At 41.3% G+C, this 20,537-nt stretch overlaps 2 protein-coding genes across 2 annotated transcripts in view; one reads left to right on the plus strand and one right to left on the minus strand.

Annotated features, from left to right (window-relative positions):
* Positions 1–10,357: 10,357 nt before the first annotated feature.
* Positions 10,358–13,964, minus strand: LOC124274562 (uncharacterized protein K02A2.6-like). Its single transcript, XM_046709929.1, has 3 exons — positions 13,452–13,964; positions 12,512–13,210; positions 10,358–12,442 (listed from the first exon to the last, which is right to left on the minus strand). The coding sequence occupies exons 1-3, from the start codon at positions 13,962–13,964 to the stop codon at positions 10,358–10,360; spliced, it is 3,297 nt and encodes a 1,098-aa protein (XP_046565885.1).
* Positions 13,965–15,974: 2,010 nt separating this feature from the next.
* Positions 15,975–20,537, plus strand: part of LOC124274570 (rhodopsin-like) — a 56,620-nt gene continuing 52,057 nt past the window's right edge. The window contains exon 1 of the mRNA XM_046709938.1: positions 15,975–16,118. Coding sequence (XP_046565894.1) covers positions 15,975–16,118 — 144 coding nt within the window. The remainder of the gene's footprint in view (positions 16,119–20,537) is intronic.

Genomic DNA, 20,537 nt, shown 5'->3' on the forward strand with positions numbered 1-20,537 from the left:
TGTTACCAGAAATGCCAACGTGGCTGAGTAACCAAATATCGTATTGACCAGTAACAAGATCATTGTATGATTCAATGATTTCAATTAATACTGTATGCTTACAAGAAAGATAGCCTGAAGGCACAAAAGAGAGTCAGAAGAGATTGGCATTTTAGAAGTTTTAAAGGTGAAGGGAACCAAGTTCTATTGATAGTCAACTTTTCTATTGTAATGAATGCGAATACTGACACTAAGACAGTTTTCTTCTAATTAGCAGGGAACCAGGTGAGCTCATGGACTTTCATATACATGTCATAACACACCGGTGTTGTATTCTTATCAATTTTACCAATTATCGTCACCAATTATCTTCTGAATTACAGACCAACCTGAACCTTTTCTGAGGAATGGTTCTATGGATAGTCAACTTCTTTATTGCAATGAATGCGACGTTTCGGTGTAGATGATAACACCGTTATCAAGCATTTGTGTTTAAATTTGTATTTGATTAAATGTTATTGGACTGAAGGAAGGGAGGTAGGGTGAATGGTTGATGAGTGGATGGGAGGGTCAGGTCGTATGTGGATGGGTTATTGGACTGAAGGAAGGGAGGTAGGGTGAATGGTTGATGAGTGGATGGGAGGGTCAGGTCGTATGTGGATGGGTTATTGGACTGAAGGAAGGGAGGTAGGGTGAATGGTTGATGAGTGGATGGGAGAGTCAGGTCGGATGTGTGGATGGGTTATTGGACTGAAGGAAGGGAGGTAGGGTGAATGGTTGATGAGTGGATGGGAGGGTCAGGTCGTATGTGTGGATGGTTATTGGACTTAAGGAAGGGGGGTAGGATGAATGAATGATAAGTGGATGGGAGAGTCGGGTCGGATGTGTTGATGGGTTATTATTATGCATTTGGGACACGATATCATGCGTCATCCTGTTAGTCGCCTCTTACGACGAGCATGGGTCGTTGAAGATCAAATTTTACCCGGATCGTCACAGGTGGAATATGTTACTGACATGCTCAAAGGCCTCAACTCTATACATAGAAAATGGATGTGCCATGAAGACTGATAGACCATTCGTGTACTCGTATAGTGAAATGGGGGGAAGAACTCAAAACAAATAACCCAGACTGCTAATGGCGACAGACAGACGTAATTAAACCATAACCTAATCCTTCTATTATCAAGAGGATTGTTTTTACTGAGTAAGCATCAGCAGGTCCATTATTTCATCTCTGGAGGCTTTTCCTCATCACCTTCTAATGCCGACATCAGAAACCCAAAGCGGACAGATAATGACAAAATGTGTTAGCATCCAGACTGCACATTGTGTAACCCAAGGTCGTATTAACAAGTCATCGACCTGTTAAACGAGAACCCCGCCTTCCGGACCATTAGCGCTTTGAGAAAACCAAATAACATCAAACCGAAATCATAAATAATTGATTCGAAAACTTTAATGCGAATGATGTCTGTTGACAAACACAGTACGGATAAACAAGGTCTGATTGTGTGAACGTACAGGGTATAGACACACGTTAATCCTCAGGGAATTCTGTCTGAGAGTAGACTTTTGACCACAGACTGATAATGGCATTGCCTGATCCAGTAAATCCTAGAATGATTAACACTCGTATCAGAGTGTTGTTCCACCAAACATACATGCATGGGTGAGTAATGGGAGATGTTGAGCGTTGTCAGTGTCTTGGTGATGTAGCTAGTTTCCAAACGACACCTTGGTCAGAATCATTTTCAGTTTGTTTGACACCCCACTCAATATTTCGGATACAGGAAGGCTGCCTGTAAAGGACTGTATGGACCAGAAAATCCAGTGATTGATATCATGAGCATCGGTCTTTACTGGTTCCGATGTCGTGTGTCAAAAACCCGATCTCGATAGTTGCCTCCTAACATGGATCACTATAGTTCATTCTACAAGGATCTTCACCGTTTAATTTCAATAGAAAGGAATCAACACCAATGGTTCAGGGTCAAAACATCTTAGCATCAATACATAAATTTAATCGTAACTTATTTATTCTATTGTTTTTTCGCACAAGAATTTACTCTTCACCGCCTCGACCCATCGACAAGTGGGATGCCTGGCCTCCAACCCAGCGATTGTGTTTCAGGGAGCTGTTGTCTGACCACAAAAAACGTGTTGGTCTTTGTAATATCCTTCAGACCAATCAACATATAATCTGCAAAACTAGCACTGTACGGAATATGTGCTAAAGCAATAACGCTGAGTCATGTGAAGTCTTCTTTGACTGGAATTTGCAATGAATGCACAGTGCCAATTAAAAAGGGTATAAATGTTTCACATCCGGTGGCTGAGTGGGTTAGATGACTGACTTTGTCTACTGGCAATTAGGTACCTTATTCTGAGTGTGTAGGTTCGAATCCCGGATGGGAAAACGTACTAGAATGTGTACTTTACTGAGAGAGTGTAATCCCAACTATAACATGTGTACAAGTTAAACATAAAGTTTGATCACCATCTGTTTAGTGATTATAAAGATTATATGCACAGACATTTGACAGCATTACCAATGCCTATTGCATCTACTATATTCACTACACACTGGCGTTTGCAATAATGAACATACCACTGCCAAAGAAAGGTTTCTTTATATCGTTGTTACGAATGATAAAATTGTCTTTATCTGGAATGTTGATCTTAACCAGTAAAGCACCTTCTGCGTCCAATCCCCGGCGTTCAAAGTGTGGTTTGAAATTAATCTTGTCGTCCCCAGCAATGCCCTGTGAATGATCCACTCAGTTGTTTTTTGTTTTAAACTCCTTGACTGTGTGTTCGAGTATTCATATGTCGCTATGATGTAGGTGATTTATCATTACCTACTACAGTACAGTTGTAGTTAATAGCAATCGATGTTATATCATCCACAAAAAAATTGTTTTCTTTCTTTGTTTTTTTAACACCGCACTCAGCAATATTCTAGGTATTCAGCGTTGGTATGTAAATAATCGAGTCTGGACTAGACAATCCAGTGACCAACCGCTTGAGCATCGATCTACGCAATTAGGAAACGATCATTATGTGTCAACAAAGTCAACGATCCTGAACACCCGATCCCGTTAGTCGCCTCCTACGACAAGCATATGGGTTGTTGAAGATCAATTCTAACCCGGATCTTCACGGTTTCACCTATAAAGGTTAGACTGTGGATTCAATGCTTGAAAGAATTAAGAAGATACAATTCTTCTATCCTCTCGTCATGGTAACTACATGTACATCTTTTAAATATCACCTGGAGGCAGAGATGACCAAACTGTGTTGTTGCGGACTGAGCACGTATATACTATTTATATGGCGAAATCCTTCTGTTCTGATGTCGTTTCGGTACTAGTGGTGTTATCATGTCTCTGTTGAATCTGCGAATATTCGTCTGACATAAGCAGACAGAAGACATTAAGATATTTCAACAAATTGCAGTTTTGTGTGATTCAACTTAGTTAAACTCGACTTTTAAAACACACTCTTGACTAATTTGTGATTCGATCCATATTAATTAACTGCTCGGAGCCCTGAAGGACCCAAAATTATACTGCTAATTGCGACCTGCACTCTATGGTGGGCCTAACCAGTGACCCCGCTCGCATAAGGGATGCAAGCTTTGACCAGAACGTTTTAACCTTTCAGTTCCACACACTTAATATTCCCTAACAATCGGCAAGCTGACAATCATGTCATCTTTGAACTAAACTAATAGAAAAAAAAACAACAATATGTTTCTTTCTCCCTGGTGAATGAATTCTCAAATTCCGCATTTGGTCTTATATTTGTTAACGCTCTAATCCACGTGGGAGTTTTGAAGCTATGAGTAGGTTTACATCACCTATTAACATCTTTGTCGCAAGATTCAAGTATTAATGTCATAAACAAAAGAAATACCGAACTGTTTTATGTTTCCCCATCTCCCGATCGCCTGAACAATTTCTCTTCTCAGTACCCTCGGAAATTTATGTTCTTAAAAAAAGACATTCAAAAAGCAAAAGCTCATCCCCCTGCAAATTCAAAGTTTGAAAAAAAACCCGTACACACTCAGTAAAACATATTGATTTTTGGTTTCAGTTTTAGTTTTTTGTCAATCAGAACTTAATTTGTAGTAGGGCCATAAACTTTATAACCCTACTAACTACAATATATTTTTATCCAAAGTTACGGACAGAAAATACAGAATACACATCTTCGTCGCCAGCAGGTCGTAACCATTACTAGAGTTATCGTTTTGAGAAAGATCGCTTTGGTGAAGGCAGTTGCATGGTAAATGTATTTTCATACTCTCCGTCGCTCACTTTTAATATGCAGTTTTTATGCTTTTAGATATGCCAATGTGCTTTAAAATGCACGTCACAGCAGGCACTCGTGAAGGGCAACATAGTCGTTGTGAGTGCTGGGTAACGCTGATACCTCTTCCCCCGTGTGGACCCGGAGCAGAATAGGTCCTCAGCACACCATTGCTGGTCGTAAGAGGCGTTCGAAATTCAGCCAGACATCACAAACGACTGCTTTGCAACTATCCACTTCACAGCCAGCCACCGAGCCATCAGAAAAGAAGAAATGAAGAAGAAGAAAAAATACCTTGACGCCTACGACCTACAGTTTTCTGACTCTTCTCCTTCAGAGGTTCCTCTCCAAAATTCATTTAGACCTATAGTTGTGGAGGTCACTCATTCCCCAGGACAGGCGGAGGAATGGTTGACATTGCAAATACACTTGGTGAAACACTCGCTAGGCATTCGTCTCCGTCACAATATGTCCCTGAGTTTAAAAAAATATCAGAAACAACAGGAACAGAAGAGAAAGAAATTAACAAAGACAATGTGGAGGACTACAACGTATTCGTTGTTCTGGGAGTCCCGGAGGAACCTCCTGGTGACGACCCCGCGACAGATCAAACGATAAAATGAAAATGCCGTGCTCATAAATGTCAGACAACCGAGACTATCAAGGTAAAAGGTCGAGGAAAAAGGTGTGCTTCATCAGGACCGACACCTGTGAACACCTAGCTAACCCAGATAGCATTCGAAAGTTGGGCCAACGTTGGCTTTGTTGGCAAAACCATCGCTAACGTTGGGCCAACGTCTGAATGCTATCTGGGAAGACACTGCCTTTGTTGCAGAGAACAAGGGAACCCTTAATGACTACGTATACCCTAAACACTGGAAACAGTTTTCTTCTAATCAGCAATATTAACCAGGTGAGTTCATGGACTTTCATGTATTTTCTGTTTTTGATAATGGACATGCATGTGATAACATACCGATGTTGCATTCTTTTCATACGGAGAAAACATTTTTTCCAATTATCGTACTTGCCAAAAAACATGCATGTCAGTTACTTTCTTCATGAACACCTTCTGAATTGCAGACGAACCTGAACATTTTCTGAGCAGTTGATACCATTACAGACAGTGCTGCTGTGTACTTGTTTTGAACATCAGTTACATAATAGAATGCATTTATGTATATCAGTAGCTTGCTGACCTATAATCCCAGAACCCCATGTATGCTGCAAATTATGAACGCAGAATCGATACAGACGTGGCAGCTCCATAGTTGTCACACATTACAAACGGAAAAGAATCAACCACTTTGTCTCTAGAGGCGGTGAAATGAAAATAGCACAGTAACTTGATCAGCAATATTGGCGTGGCCGGCAGGAATAACCCCTTCGTTCATGATAGCTTACTGGTTCAGTCAGGGTTAACAGTCAAGTAAATGTCAAGGAAATGCAGGTTCTCAAAGATGATATACCTACAGATCCTATCATAATGATACAGTCAAATAACATTAGTTTACTTTGAAGGTATTTGGTAGAAGATAAGACGTGTATAAACTTACACGGAGTAGGGGAATAAACACATTCCAGAAAACAATTTCGTAAACAAGAACAGAGTGATACTATTACTTTGAACAGTTGGAGAAATGATGACGCAGATAGTATGAAATCAACGTCGATGTTAAGATTCATAAGATTAATTTGGGGCACTATTCGTACATTTGAGGAATGGTTTTTCTGCCTAATTGACAATGTTGTATGTTTCGGGAAAGCCGCTGAGACATACAAGAGTTATTCGCTGCATCTCAATCGTAAATATACTCCTCAGAAAAAATTAAACAACACAAATTCTAAGTTCATTAATTGAAATTGCAAACCATGGAATGATGCAATAGAAAGGTGAAATACTTGTACACACGAGTAACAAAATTAAATGAAATGGTATTGAGCAATAATAAACTTACAAAATCATCAAAAGCATACATGTGCCCGGGAAACAGTCGTGCAAAATGTGCTGCATTGATGGAGCAAAATGTTAACATTAAAGTTCAAGTTTTGGATAGTGAAGTAGTGTTCAGTAACGCGTATGACAATCATGAGCACGAATGCAAGCTTCAACACGTCTTTGCATTGACCAAATAAGCCTTTAAAGTTGTTGTTGTGGAAGGTTCTGCGATTCTGTAACGCCTGTTCAAGTTCATCCAGAGTTTGGGGGGTGAACATGGAGACTGTAAACACGACATCCGATAATGACCCAAGCATGTTCAGTGGGATTAAGATCAGGTGACCTTGCAGGCCAGTCCATACGTGTGATGTTGTTGATCTAAGCAACACCACTAACAACTCTTTCTCGAGCTTTGTGATCCATGGACGGGCATTATCATCCATAAAAATGTTGTTAGGACCCGCTTGTTGTACCAAAGGAATGATTACAGACAGGGTGTAACCGATCAGACTGCATGTGTGAAATGTGGAGCACATTCATGCCACACAGTCTGCATTTTGTTTCTGAGGGTGGTTGTGTTCGGGTGATGTAATCAATGTTATCAGATAAATCAGTTTGACAGTCACTAAAGGTTATGTATTCTTTGAATATTTACCTTTAAGTAACAGGCCGGCAAAATCGCTATCGAGATGGATAAAGATATTACACTGAAAATACTTGTAGCTTAATTTTTTGTGAGGAGTATATAAAACGTTCTGAAGACACAGTCTTGACTATCCACCGAAAACAGATTTCATTTGGTGGAAAAGAGTTAAATTATACTTAATCTAAGGAATAGGTTCGGACATTCAAGACTGATTATCTGCACCTACATCGTAACGTCATCTGAGGATAGGTCACATGTAACGTCAACGTCCGGGTCTTTAGTTGCTGGTATCCTATAGCTCGTATCCTAACTGTATCAAAATGTTATTATTGATTAGAATATTTTAGTATTTGAAATTGTTAATTTTTACGACAAATCTCTGATACCATGTTATTGTTTTAATGTCCTTTTGTCAACATATAATAATAACTAACTTGTATAGTAACAATGTTTCCTTTGGCCCCAGAATAGAAGGCCATAAAGAAAGTTGCAGATAGAATATCATCACCTGTTGTTGCCAAGTGCATTTACTGCGACCAATATGAGTGAGTGAGTGACTTACTATTTAGCGTCACATCGGCAATATTTCAGCCATATCGTGACAAGTTAATTTATATCAATATTAAAATCAATAATATTTGGAACATAAAAACCTGTCATCGAAGGACAGTAAAAACACTAGAGCCTCACGGATATAAATTTAAAACTAGTACGCTATCATAAAATTAAATCAGTATAGACAGTACAAAATAAAAACGGGCTATAGATCACCAACAACTTAAGGTAACAACCAATATGACAATAATTGGGACGTTAGCAGAATACCAGCGGGCAATAGAAACGTTAATCCCAGAACTGATCCATGTTTTAAGTGACCTTACAACAAATCATGACTGTCGACGGCGACTGCCGATGCCAGTACTCGCTGACTTGGTTGACACATGTCATCGTATCCCAGATGCTCGATGGTCATGCTGTTGTCTGTCAACCATTGGATTGTCTGGTCCAGATTTGATTATTTACGGACCGCCACCATATAGCTGGAATATTGTGCGGCGTACAGCAACAAAATAATATATCATTCAGGTATGACTGGAATATTTCCGATGCGAAACCAAATACTCACTCACTCATTCAGAAATGAATAACCATGTGTACATTTCAAGATTATTTACCCGCCGTGATATTGCTGGAATATTGCTAAAAGCGGCGTAAAACCCAACTCACTCACTGAATATTATTTAAATTTGTAGTTGATTGAAATACTGTACGCATTTATTATGATTCACCTTTGTCCGCATAAAGACAGCCTCCGTGGTGTAGTGGTAAGAGCGTCCGCCCGGAGAGCGGAAGGTCGCGGGTTCGATCCCCGACCGCGTCATACCAAAATACGTTAAAATATGGTACTTGTTGGTCCCTGCTTGGCGCTCGGCATTAATGGAGTGAGTGAGTGAGTTAAAATTTAAAGTCACTTTGGCAATATTACAGCCATATCGTGATTAAAACAAGTTGCAGATTAATATATATTGAAGGTAAATTATAAAAACCTGTCAACGAAGGACAGTAAAACAACTATATTATCAGAAATTTATAACTAGTAACCAAATCTAAAACATTTAACTATACACGACAATACAATATAAAACCAGGCTAAAGATTGCCAACAACTGAAGGTAGATCACCATACTAGGGACCATGGGAAACTACAGTACATTTGCTTCCTGCATGGACCCTAGCTGGATTTACACCATCCCTTCAACCGTTAGCAATTGAGACAAACCTAGCCATATAGCAAAATTACACATATTCTACGATTAAAAAAGTGGAGTTTTAATTTGCTGGGAATGTTTTGGGACTTACGTACCCTCTCAGGAGGACCGGCATTAATGGATACAACAAGGGCTGGTCGGCTTGGAGTCAGTATAATGTGTCTGAGTGGGGTATTCATGCTTCACTGCGGCATGGTATCTCAGTGGGCTAGCACTATAAAAACAGCTTAAGTCTGGGCTAGTACAAGCAGCCGCACATACACATACACACGCATGCACGTCGTCATATGAGCGAAATATTCTCCAGCGCGACGTTAAACCCAATTTCACCCCACCTCACCTCACCGTGTCCGTATAAGACTGTTGAGGAACTCATTTCTCAAAATAAACACATTTAACTATTGACAAAATCTGGTCTGTCATTATGAATTATTAACTATGATGTGAGAGTATTTCATCTATCACAAGATATATAATACCAATCGCCTGTATAGAGGCTAGGGGCACCATTCAGGTGGCTGCGTGAGTGATCTCTTAAATCGCTACAAAATAGACCTAGTTTATTATTCTCTCGGCGCTGTATGGCAGACACGGTTATCAAGAATATTCTATGACCGGTTGTGTGTCCGCTGACCGGAAATGGCTCCAAAGTTAATGCCGCATTAATGTCCATCGTGCGCAGATACCAGCCCACACAGTATTCACTCGTCACCTCCTTAACATGCGCGTCTAGCTCCCTATATGCATTGTCGACTGGAAGAATTGCATTCTAAAGAGCATCAGCTTACCTTAATCAGCGAATAGGAACAATGAAACATGGGTAAAGCTGTGGCGGTTACACAGAGAAACATATTTTATTTCTTCCACCTTTACGTGACTCTCTTACATTTCTTCAGGCTTAAAATTGGTCTTCAGCACCACATGTTTGTCGTAAGAGTGAGTGAGTGAGTTAATATTTTGTCGTCATTATTTCAGCCATATCGTGACGGGAACAATGTATTGCTATCAATGCAATTAGAAATTAAAATTCTGTTGTCGAAGAACAGTAAAACCATCAGTATATCACAGATATTAAAGTAAGCACTAGCATGCTATCATAAAACGATATTATTAAATAGAACAATACAATATAAAAATGGGATATAGGTTATCAACAATTGAAGGTAGATCACCATGCTAAAGACTTACAATACTTTTGCTATCTGCATAGACCATAGCTGGATTTACATCGTACCTTCAGAGAAAGAAAAATACTTTGAATTAAAAGTGTTGTGTATTTGAATCTTATACACAAGGCCGTGGCCGAACAGAACACAAAATACCATGACTTCTACGTCGAGCATTCACTCAGGAAGTGGGGGTTACAAGCAGGGGTCCCCAAGGGACGGAACTCTAATCAGCTTGCCGCTACCGTCACATAAGGCTGCAGGAGTTGTCTCCCATACATGTATCTGCCACACAAGCCCATACACTACACCATTCCCCCCTAAGTTTTCACCGCTGGAAACTTTTTGGTTGCTCCTACAAAATTGCAAGACAATTTAACACAACTGGAATATTGAAAACTGACTAGAAGCAAACTCTTCCATTTGAACAAATTAAAGTCTTTAGCAGTAAACTGAAATGTCCATATTCTTACTTTGAAAGGAAAATAGCCTAATTTGGGCGCTAATATTTACTGATAACACTGACAACACATTTACAGTCTTTTCACTTCTCACATTCATATCGAACTGGAGGACGTCGATCTCGGGTAGGGTAACGCCTCTCCTTTAGTTCTTCTGCATCCGACACCTGCTTCTGGTTGACTTCAATTTCCACTTTTGGTTCTGTCAACCCCTTAGGTCCCACAAGAACACATGGCTGCTGTGCCATCACTGTGCTTTCTGCTGATCCCAGAAACACTGACATCTCCGGGCTACCTTGTACTGACTGTCGTGAAACTTCCAGACGTGGTCTCATCTGGTCAACATGTCTCTTCCACACCTGTTGTCCGACGGAGACATGATAATTCATATCACCCAGTCGTTCCAAAAATGTCCCCTGTACCCATCTTGAGCCTTGAACTCCAAAGTTCAAAACAAAGACAGCTTGTCCCACATTGAAGAATCTTGGCACTTCAGTTTCTGCATCATCATTTTTGATCATCAATCCTTCTCGTGTCGGTCTCAACGCTGATAACCTAGTTCGTAATGAGCGCCTCATGAGCAACTCAGCTGAGGTCTTCCCTGTTGCAGCATGGACAGTCGTTCTGTATGAGAATAAGTACCTCTGCAGTTTGTCATGAACATCACCTGTTTGGTTTTTCATTTTCTTTAGTGCCATCTTGAAAGATTCCACAGCTCTCTCGGCTTGTCCATTAGTAGCTGGGTGGTTTGGTGCTGTCCTAGTGTGACGAATGTTGTTCCTCCTCAAGAATGTATGGAATTCTTCAGAGGTAAACTGTGCCCCATTGTCGGATACAATGTGCTCTGGAAGACCAAATGTTGCGAAGATTTTTCTGAGATGCTTGATAGTGACTGTGGCTGTGGTTAACGATAATGGAATAACTTCCATCCATTTGGAATGTGCATCCACCACGACTAAGAAATAGTTTCCTTGGAATGGTCCGGCAAAGTCGATATGAAGTCGTGACCATGGCAATGGTGGCCACTTCCAACTTGTCGGCGGAGCTGCTGCAGGTTGATTTGCTATCTCCTGGCAATCAAGACATTGTCTCACCTTTTCCTCAATCTGACTGTCTAGTCCTGGCCACCACATGATTGATCTGGCCACCGACTTCATTCTTACCATTCCTGAATGTTCACCATGCAGCTCTTTCAACAGTGCCTCTCTGAAGTCACTTGGGATAACTACTCTTGTGCCCCATAAGACAACACCTTGCTCCACACTCAGTTCCAAATTTCTCTGGAAATATGGCTTCAAGTCTGTTTGATCTCCCTCAATATACTGTGGCCATCCTTCCAGTGTGAGCAATCGAACTTGTCGTAACACTGGGTCTTTCCCAGTTTCCATAGCAACTTGCCTTGCAGTGATAGGCAATTCTTCGTCAAACCTATTGATCAGAAGGATCAACTCACTGTTGTGATCTCCACTGTCATCTTGCTCTGATATGAGGGGCAGTCGTGACAACCCATCAGCTGGAACATTCTGCTTAGAGGTTCTGTATTCAATCTCGTAGTTGAATGAAGCAAGTATCAGTCCCCATCTTTTGATGCGCGATGCAGCCATCACTGGAGTTCCCTTTGAAGGCGAGAACAATCTCAGTAATGGACGATGATCTGTCACCACCGTGCAATGACGTCCCAGCAGGTATTGTCTGAATTTTGACACTCCAAAGACAATGGCAAGTCCTTCTTTTTCCAACTGTGAGTAGTTTTGTTCTGTGCTGGTCAGTTTTCGAGAAGTGTATGCCACAGGTCTCTCTTCCGAATTGATGCGGTGCTGCAGCACAGCTCCAACTCCGTATGGTGAAGCATCACAGGATAGTACCAAAGGTTTATCCAAACTGTAGTGCACCAGGAAGGTATCGTTGACTAAGAACTCTTTTGATTCCTGGAATGATTTTTGTTCCTTCTTTGACCAGTACCAGTCCTTGTCCTTCTTCAGAAGATCATACAGTGGTGCCACTGTACTTGCAAGGCTAGGCATGAACTTTGCATAGTGATTCAGCATTCCCAGATATGACCTGAGTTCAGACACATTCTTGGGTTCTGGTGCTTGTTGGATTGCCCTGACCTTTTCTTCGGTTGGATGTATTCCTTCCTTATCCACTTTGAAACCAAGGAACTCCACCTGTTTCAGGAAAAACGTGCACTTGATCTATCTCAGTTTCAGTCCTGCTTTTTGTAGTACTCCTAGTACTGCCTTCAGGTTGGACATATGTTGTCGCTTGTTGTGGCCAGTGACACATATGTCATCCATGAACACGACCACTCCTTTCAGCCCTTTGAGAACCATCTCAATTGTCCGCTGGAAGAGTGCTGGTGCTGTGCTCACACCATATGGTAAACGTTTGAACTGATAAAGCCCTTTGGAAGTGTTGATAGTAGTCAGTCTTCTTGACTTCTCATCAAGTTCCAACTGCTGATAAGCATGTTTTAAGTCCAATTTGGTGAATTCCTCACCTGCATTCAAATTGGCTAAGAGCTCTTCCACCTTGGGAATTGGGTAAGTCTCCACTTGTAGAAACCTGCTGAGAGTTGTTTTGTAGTCCCCACACAGCCGCACTTCTCCAGATGACTTCAGGACGGGAACAACTGGAGTGGCCCATTGTGAGTACTTCACTCTCTCAATAATATCTTCCTTTTCCATTCTATCAATTTCTTCCTCCACCTTTTCTTTCAGCGCAAGTGGTACTGTGCGAGCTTTGCAGAATACTGGATGGGAGTCTGTTCTGACATCTAATGTCACTGTGCATTCCTTGAGATGTCCTAGACCTTCGTCAAACACTTCCGGGAATTCTGTGAACAGTTGACCAATGCTGTCTTGGTCCCATCCCCGAAGATTTGATGTTGTGTGTTGAGAGAACACTTTTCCAAGGTTCCATGTTCCAGTTTCTTCCTAACAACGATGAGCCATTCCCGTCCACCACAACTAGAGACAGTGTTCTGATCTCTGGCTCCGTGTCAACCTTCACACTTAGTTTTCCCAATACTGGAATGTTAGTTCCTAGATATGCTTCTAGTCTGCATGTGCTTTCAGTCAATGGCATGTTTGGAAATGTTGACTTGTAGACTTCCTTATTGACTAAGGTAACACCTGACCCTGAATCCACCTCAAACCTCATCGGCTTTTCATTTACCATCACAGTCTTCTTCCACTTTCCAGTACCTCCTTCCAGCAGTACAGAAGAAATCATGAACCGTTCCTCAAACACATCTTCATGTTCTTGCTCCTCAACATCAATGTGATGAGTAGATTTCTTAGGATTACCCTTGGGCTGTTTCCTTTTTGTATCCTCTGTTTTAGCGCTCTGGCACGCACGGAAGATGTGTCCAACCTTTCTACAGTTATTACATTTGGCTGAAATGTAAGGACAATTTGGTGGCAGATGTTCTGTCGAGTTGCACCTTGTGCATGGTTTGTACTTGTCACCTTTAATTTTGTTTCTTGGTGGTCCAGTTCTCTGAGATGTTGACAACTTGTTGACTGAGGAGGTGCTGCCTTGAATCGCCTTGGCTACCTTGTTGGCAGTTTCCATCGACAACGCTATTTGATAGGCTGCTTGGAATGTCATTGTAGCTTTCTCCTGTAACAACCGTCGTCTAATTGCTTCACTGTACACCCCGGCAACAAATCTGTCTCGTAACCACATTGTCAAATGTCCATCATAATTGCAATCTTCTGCAATTCTGCGCAGGTTAGCCACAAACGTATTTATGCCTTCATCTGCTCTCTGAACTGTCCTATTGAATGTACAGCGAGCTGTAATAACGTTAGGAGGGGGGTGAAGATGTTGTGAAAGTTTGTCTATTACATCCTTAGATGTTTGATCACTTACTTTCGCTGGTGAAAATAAGTCACGTGCCAATTTGTATAGTTCGTCTCCCATGGACGAAATAAATATGTGAATAATTCTTTGGTCATCCACTATATTATTTGCCGTCATGCTCGATTGGAAACGTTCAGCATACGTTGGAAAATCTTCCTTCTTACCTGAAAATTTGGGAACAGGCACACAAAAAGTGTTGACTGGTGTTGTTTCTTCTTTCTCCATGACGAATATAAACCCACAGCCTGATAAATGATCCTTATCGTAATAAGAATAAAAAGTCCAAATCAGGAACACGTGGTTTCACTGTTTGAATGTCACACTGGCCTATTTCCACGCTGCTTTGATTCGTAGATCGTTAAAAACGTTTAAAGAACTCGTAGTTCAACTTGCCGTAGCTTGTTAGCGGGATCCCATCCTCGTCGCCAATTATTCTGTTGTGTATTTGAATCTTATACACAAGGCCGTGGCCGAACAGAACACAAAATACCATGACTTCTACGTCGAGCGTTTACTCAGGAAGTGGGGGTTACAAGCAGGGGTCCCCAGGGGACGGAACTCTAATCAGCTTGCCGCTACCGTCACATAAGGCTGCAGGAGTTGTCTCCCATACATGTATCTGCCACACAAGCCCATACACTACAAAAAGGTACTTACGTACCCTCTCAGTCGGACGCTTGCCGTAAGAGGCGGGATCGGCAGGTCAGACACGCTGACTTGGTTGACACATGTCAACGTATCCAATTGCGTAGATCGATACTCATGTTGTTGATAACTGGATTGTCTGGTACAGACTCGATTATTTACAAACCGCCACCATATTGCTGGAATATAGCAGAGTGCAGCGTTAAACAACAAACCAAATCTTAACGAGATGAACGGTGAAGTCAGCCTTGCGCTGTATTGTTTTTAAGACGTGTTACAATTAGCGTGTGTTACAGCTCGAAGGATACCAGTGCAATAGATGTAGTTATCATATTCTGCACAATTAAAACGGAACAAACAGGTATAAAGATATAATTCAAGGCATTTTACTTTAAGATAATGTGACAACATACATAGAGAAAATGTTTAGCAAGTGTCAAACAATATAAGGTTGGTGTGCATCTTGAGAGTAAATTAATAATGGTATATCTTACATGCCACGACATCCCATTGATGGCTTTATGCATTGCTATAAGATCATTTCAACACCCAACACGCAAGGGCGCCATAGTCTTAGGAAAATGATGTGGCTCTACCCCATTCGTTTTCACTGCATACAATAAGCGGACAGGGGAACAGAATTTCACTGTTTAGATCTTTGACAATTAAACAGATGGGTTAATTCAGGACTTACGCAAGTTCCCCCATGACCACAAAGAAAGGGCAACAGACATCGTTAAAATGTGGTTCTATTAATATGATGTTTTAATCTCTATACGCTATACTTGGAAGGTTTTCGTATTGAACTTTATGCAATGGTTAGCTGTAACCATAACTTACGTCTGGAAAGTCTTGCGACATTATTTCAGTGACATTATCAATGATCAAAGGTACTGTCGTCATTAAAATTGTATTACCACGAAGCTTATAATTAACTCCGTACTAAAATCTAAAAGTAACTAAAGTCTGGCCTAACCTTCTAATAATTAAACCCAGTGACGATAACACAAAATGTCAAAGTAATATTGAGATGACAGGACATATAATAGAATTCCACATCTTGCTGGCCACTCCTGCTAAACTTTGAACACACTCATTGTCCGCCATTCAACATTGCAATGGACACGTTGACCTCGAGACCACAGAACACAGTCGTCCAAGTCGTCAGGCACCCGTGAAAAGATGAAGATGTCGGCTCATGGCCGGTGTCGTGTCTCCCTGCCACTGGACAGGGACACACTAACAGCCATGGACGATGCTATGGCCATCACTCTGACGTACCTTGGCATGGCTGGTATGATGAAGAAGACTGCCACTGCCGAAGCGCAGCAGGTGTATTGTCCGTGACCACGTGGACGAGACGTAGATCGACACCATCCAAATAGCACAACAAGAGAAACGCATAGACTATCTTATCACCACCTGGATCGTCTCAAGGGACAGACTACTGACTGACTGAGTTTGGTTTTACGCCACTTTTAGCAATATTCCAGTAACATCACGGCGGGGGACACCAGAAATGGGCTTCACACATTGTACCCATGTGGGGATTCGAACCCGGGTCTTCGGCATGGCGAGCCAACGCTTTAACCACTAGGCTACCCCACCGCCACCCAGGGACAGACTAACCTGGAACCACTTCCACTGCCACAGAACGAACAATAACCTTGGAGGATGGCTCCAAAGAATAAACCAGCTGCATGCTATCCTAACATCTGTGACTTTATAACCATGTTAAACAGGGCCCTGTCAAGCAGCTGCAGCGAATTGAAGATGGCGTTTCTTACAGAGAAACAGACGTAAACGTGTTAAGAGAAGACGAGACATTGCAGTGGATCAAGGGTCTTAGAAAACCGGATTCTGCCATGGAAGACACAGATTTAGCTGAACACCAGCTCGGGTTTTGGGAATTTACCCTATGTAAGAAGTGTGTAATCCTATTTAGTTAAGGTGCTGAGCAATTCCCTTTCATGAATGAACCAGCGTTCAAATCAATATATCACATCGTATCGTGTGAACTCCCGAATAAGATCATATCATCACTTTATGTTATCATGAAATCAACGCATTTTAACTATCCACCTGTCATGACTAAAACAACGCTGGGTCTAAAACACAACATTTTTCAGTCACTTAAAGCGGACTCCCTGATACGTTTGCCGATATATTGTTACAATACCGAGATACATCATTGGCCGAATATAAGGTATATACTTTTGTTCATCACTGAAGATGTTGATGCCGATGCCGGTCTGTGGGATGGGATTTAATATGAAAAGAAACGTTGTAAGGCTGTAAAACGAAACACAACCCCTAGTTAATACAGCACAATTTCTTGCGTGCTTCATTACAGCATCCATCACATAAAGGTGTCTCTTGTCCGGCAGTGTAACTGGAAAAACTCTTTCATTGTCGATTAGGCTATTTCATCTTCCACGTGTGAAGTAATGGCTTTGTTAACGATCTCCCGATTTTGGACCTTGTGTAATTTCTGATGCATAGTGATCGATTTTAGGGACGTTCATAACAGAGGGTCAAATAGCAAACACATTGAGTCTACTTGATTCAGGTTCAAAAACTTTCATACTATACTATTTCCATGCAACATTGCAGCGTATCTGTGGTGTGAACACACAGATATACACATGCACTACCAACCCACACACGCCACTATCACAAATGGCATTTAACCACACACAACATAGCAATGAAACGGCACACGTTCGCACAGATACACATGCTAGCTCAAACACATACACACATCACTGTCACAAACTCATAACCGCCCACAACACCAGTTCGCGGTACAGACACACGCAGACACAGACAAACACGAAGAGGGAGACAAACACAAAACACACACGCGCGCGCACACACACACATACAGAGAGACAGACAACACATTACCACATGCTATCAGGTCCACTCAGCTACTCGTATACGGGAAAAGGCTGAATTTCAATAACAGCAAATCCTTGACCCCATCTGTTTATCAGATGTAGCGACAAAAAGATTCATCTTGAGCTACTAAATTGCTAAACTTTGGATATTTCATCTAGCTTGTAAAGTAATTATTTTCACTAATACTATATGCTATCGTTAGATCTGGAACGTGTAAGAAAAGAAATGTCGAGGTGTCAGCCACAGAACATGTTTGATGATTATCGTTCCAACAGTGAAGAGGCTTTCTGAATATTTCACATTTCTACTGAACCAAAAAGAGTCCTTCTTAGCCTCATCCTTTGATTTATGCGTTCTTCATTGACTCGTTGACAGTTGACAAATCCGTGCTGATGACTCGTGAACGTCAGCGTGCTGAAGGCATGTTCTTTATGTGTTTTACAATGGCTGTCGGTTCCCTTGATAATATTCCATGACAGTATGTCATAGTTGACTTTGCTGCATTTAAACCCATTAGTAACGTGTAAGGTCGTAATTCTTTGAAAAGTAATCAACAGGATCGGTGTTGGGGAACCTCTTGTATCACATATGGCAATCCGATATTGCCTGGATCTGTAAATGTTAGGGACCAGTTCAAAAGTTCGACGTCGGTTAAGTAGCTTAAGTTAATTTAAGGGACGGGTGGTATGGGGGGTGATGACCCTGCGAGACTTTTAAGCGAATCAAATCAACTTACCTTACTTGTGATTCGCATTGCATATTTCAGTTACGAAAACAAGTAAATCCCTACCAGGATCCCACATATATCACAAGGTCGTTATCGCCGACAGAGCGAGTTGAGAGTAACAGTAACAGTGGGCTGCAAGCTCTTATCAGTGCTGCTAATGTAAAATCAACCACTGCTGCCATGAAATACATGTGCTTTTTGCACGAGGAGGGTTTTTGCCGTCGCTGGCATTTTTCATTCCTTTTGTAAATACTTCAGGATTCTGTTCATGAATAAATATTGAATAGTACTGAAATATGTTCGTAATTGTTCCTGACAGAAGGAATACAAAAATGTTTTACCATACATGGAACTTTTGAAATGGCCCCTTACCAAAAGACAGTGGTAACGTCTTCTTCATGCATACGACGCATATGAATGAGTGAGTAAGTTTAGTTTTACGCCGCACTCAGCAATATTCCAGCTATATGGCGGCGGTCTGTAAATCATCGAGTCTGGACCAGACAATGAGCACTGATCTGCGCAATTCGGAACCGATGACATTTGTCAACCAAGCCATCGAGCCTGACGACCCGATCCCGTTAGTCGCCTCTTACGACAAGCATGGGTTACTGAAGACCAGTATTCTAACCCGGACCTTAACGGGTACATGAATTTTGATTGTTTGATCGGAATTCTAGATGCTGGTGAATCTGTAATGAAGCATACGACTATGCTGGTAAGAACTTCTTGCTTATTGCATAGGGCGGCGATTCTGTGACACTGTATATTCTTGCACCGTTTTCAAACTGAAAAGCTTCAGCTTGAAAACAGTGTAAGAATTGACACCGAAACGTCGCTCTATGCAATAGATAAAGCTGTTGTCCTCAATGTCGTATATGTCGTATGCATCATTAACTGATAAATTGTATGGTTTGGGCCAGGGTGACAAGTATAGGCTATTTCTTAGAGGACAGAAAAAACGATATTATGGCTGATGGTTTCTGCTTGTTCACTGGCTGATGGAAATACCGACGAATCCATCCGTTTAGTACAAAACGTCACATATACAAACGAGTGTTTGAGTTACAGTGCACGTTGACGACAGAGGGCATTTTGCGCGACAAATTCCCTTGATGCCTGAGACAAGTATTCTTGATGGGTTTGTGCAGAAGGAGAGAGCAGTGCAAATCACATTTGGTGTGGGTCAAAGATGGCTAGGGTTGATTTGGCAAGTACATCCGTTTTATGGCTTGACCAAGTTTTATCAGCTGAGGTAATTTTGTAGCCTTGCGTCGATGGTAACCTGAGGGGTCTAATTACGTTACCTTCTACTTTCACCTTGCTTCAGTCTCTTGGATACTAAAGTGACGATGCTGTTCACTCAAGTGATCTGCTTTGTCATTGATGCTGTCAGAAACAGCTAAATTAGGGCATGTCTTTTTGACGGATGACCTTTTTTCGTTTGTTCATGGTGATACATAAACTCAGGATTAATGGTTGTAATTCTGAAGCTGTATTCAGTATAACGCATAGTGTCTTTCCAAATGTGTGGGTTCGGGAATGAAATTAATGCGCATGCGCGATGAAGTGTTCTCTGTGTTAGAGAATATGGTGTTAGTGTCGGTGAACAGCTTAATATGTCTCTGGGATGATGTTAAAGTAAATGTTGACAGATATTATCCCCTCCCTATATACAGTAATTACTTACTTAAATCATCTGTTAGCAAAACTTGTCTCGGGTCATTTGGAGCAAATTTAATCACCACTCATAACTCGTAGATTGTTAGACATAATCTCAATTATACCTTTGGAAAGGTGGAGTATATTATTACGTGTTGATTCCTAGGTTGAAACTAAAACGTTAACTGGGAATCAGTACGGGAGAGAACTAGGTGTGAAATCAACAAAGAAATATGATACAATTAACTATTGTATTCTAATTGTATTCGGCTGTGTTTACATATTAATAGTTATAACTACAACTGCGGCAGTACAAAACAGAGTGCAAGTACAAATTCAAAGATAATAGTGAGTGACTGAGCATGGTTTTATTCCACTTTCAGCAATATTCCAGCAGGGGGACACCAAAAAGAGGCTTCACACATTGTACCCATGTAGGGAATCGAACCCGGGTCTTCGGC

This window comes from Haliotis rubra, unplaced genomic scaffold (genome assembly GCF_003918875.1).
Source record: "Haliotis rubra isolate DU_JTF1 unplaced genomic scaffold, ASM391887v1 Scf104, whole genome shotgun sequence".
Lineage (NCBI taxonomy): Eukaryota > Metazoa > Mollusca > Gastropoda > Lepetellida > Haliotidae > Haliotis > Haliotis rubra.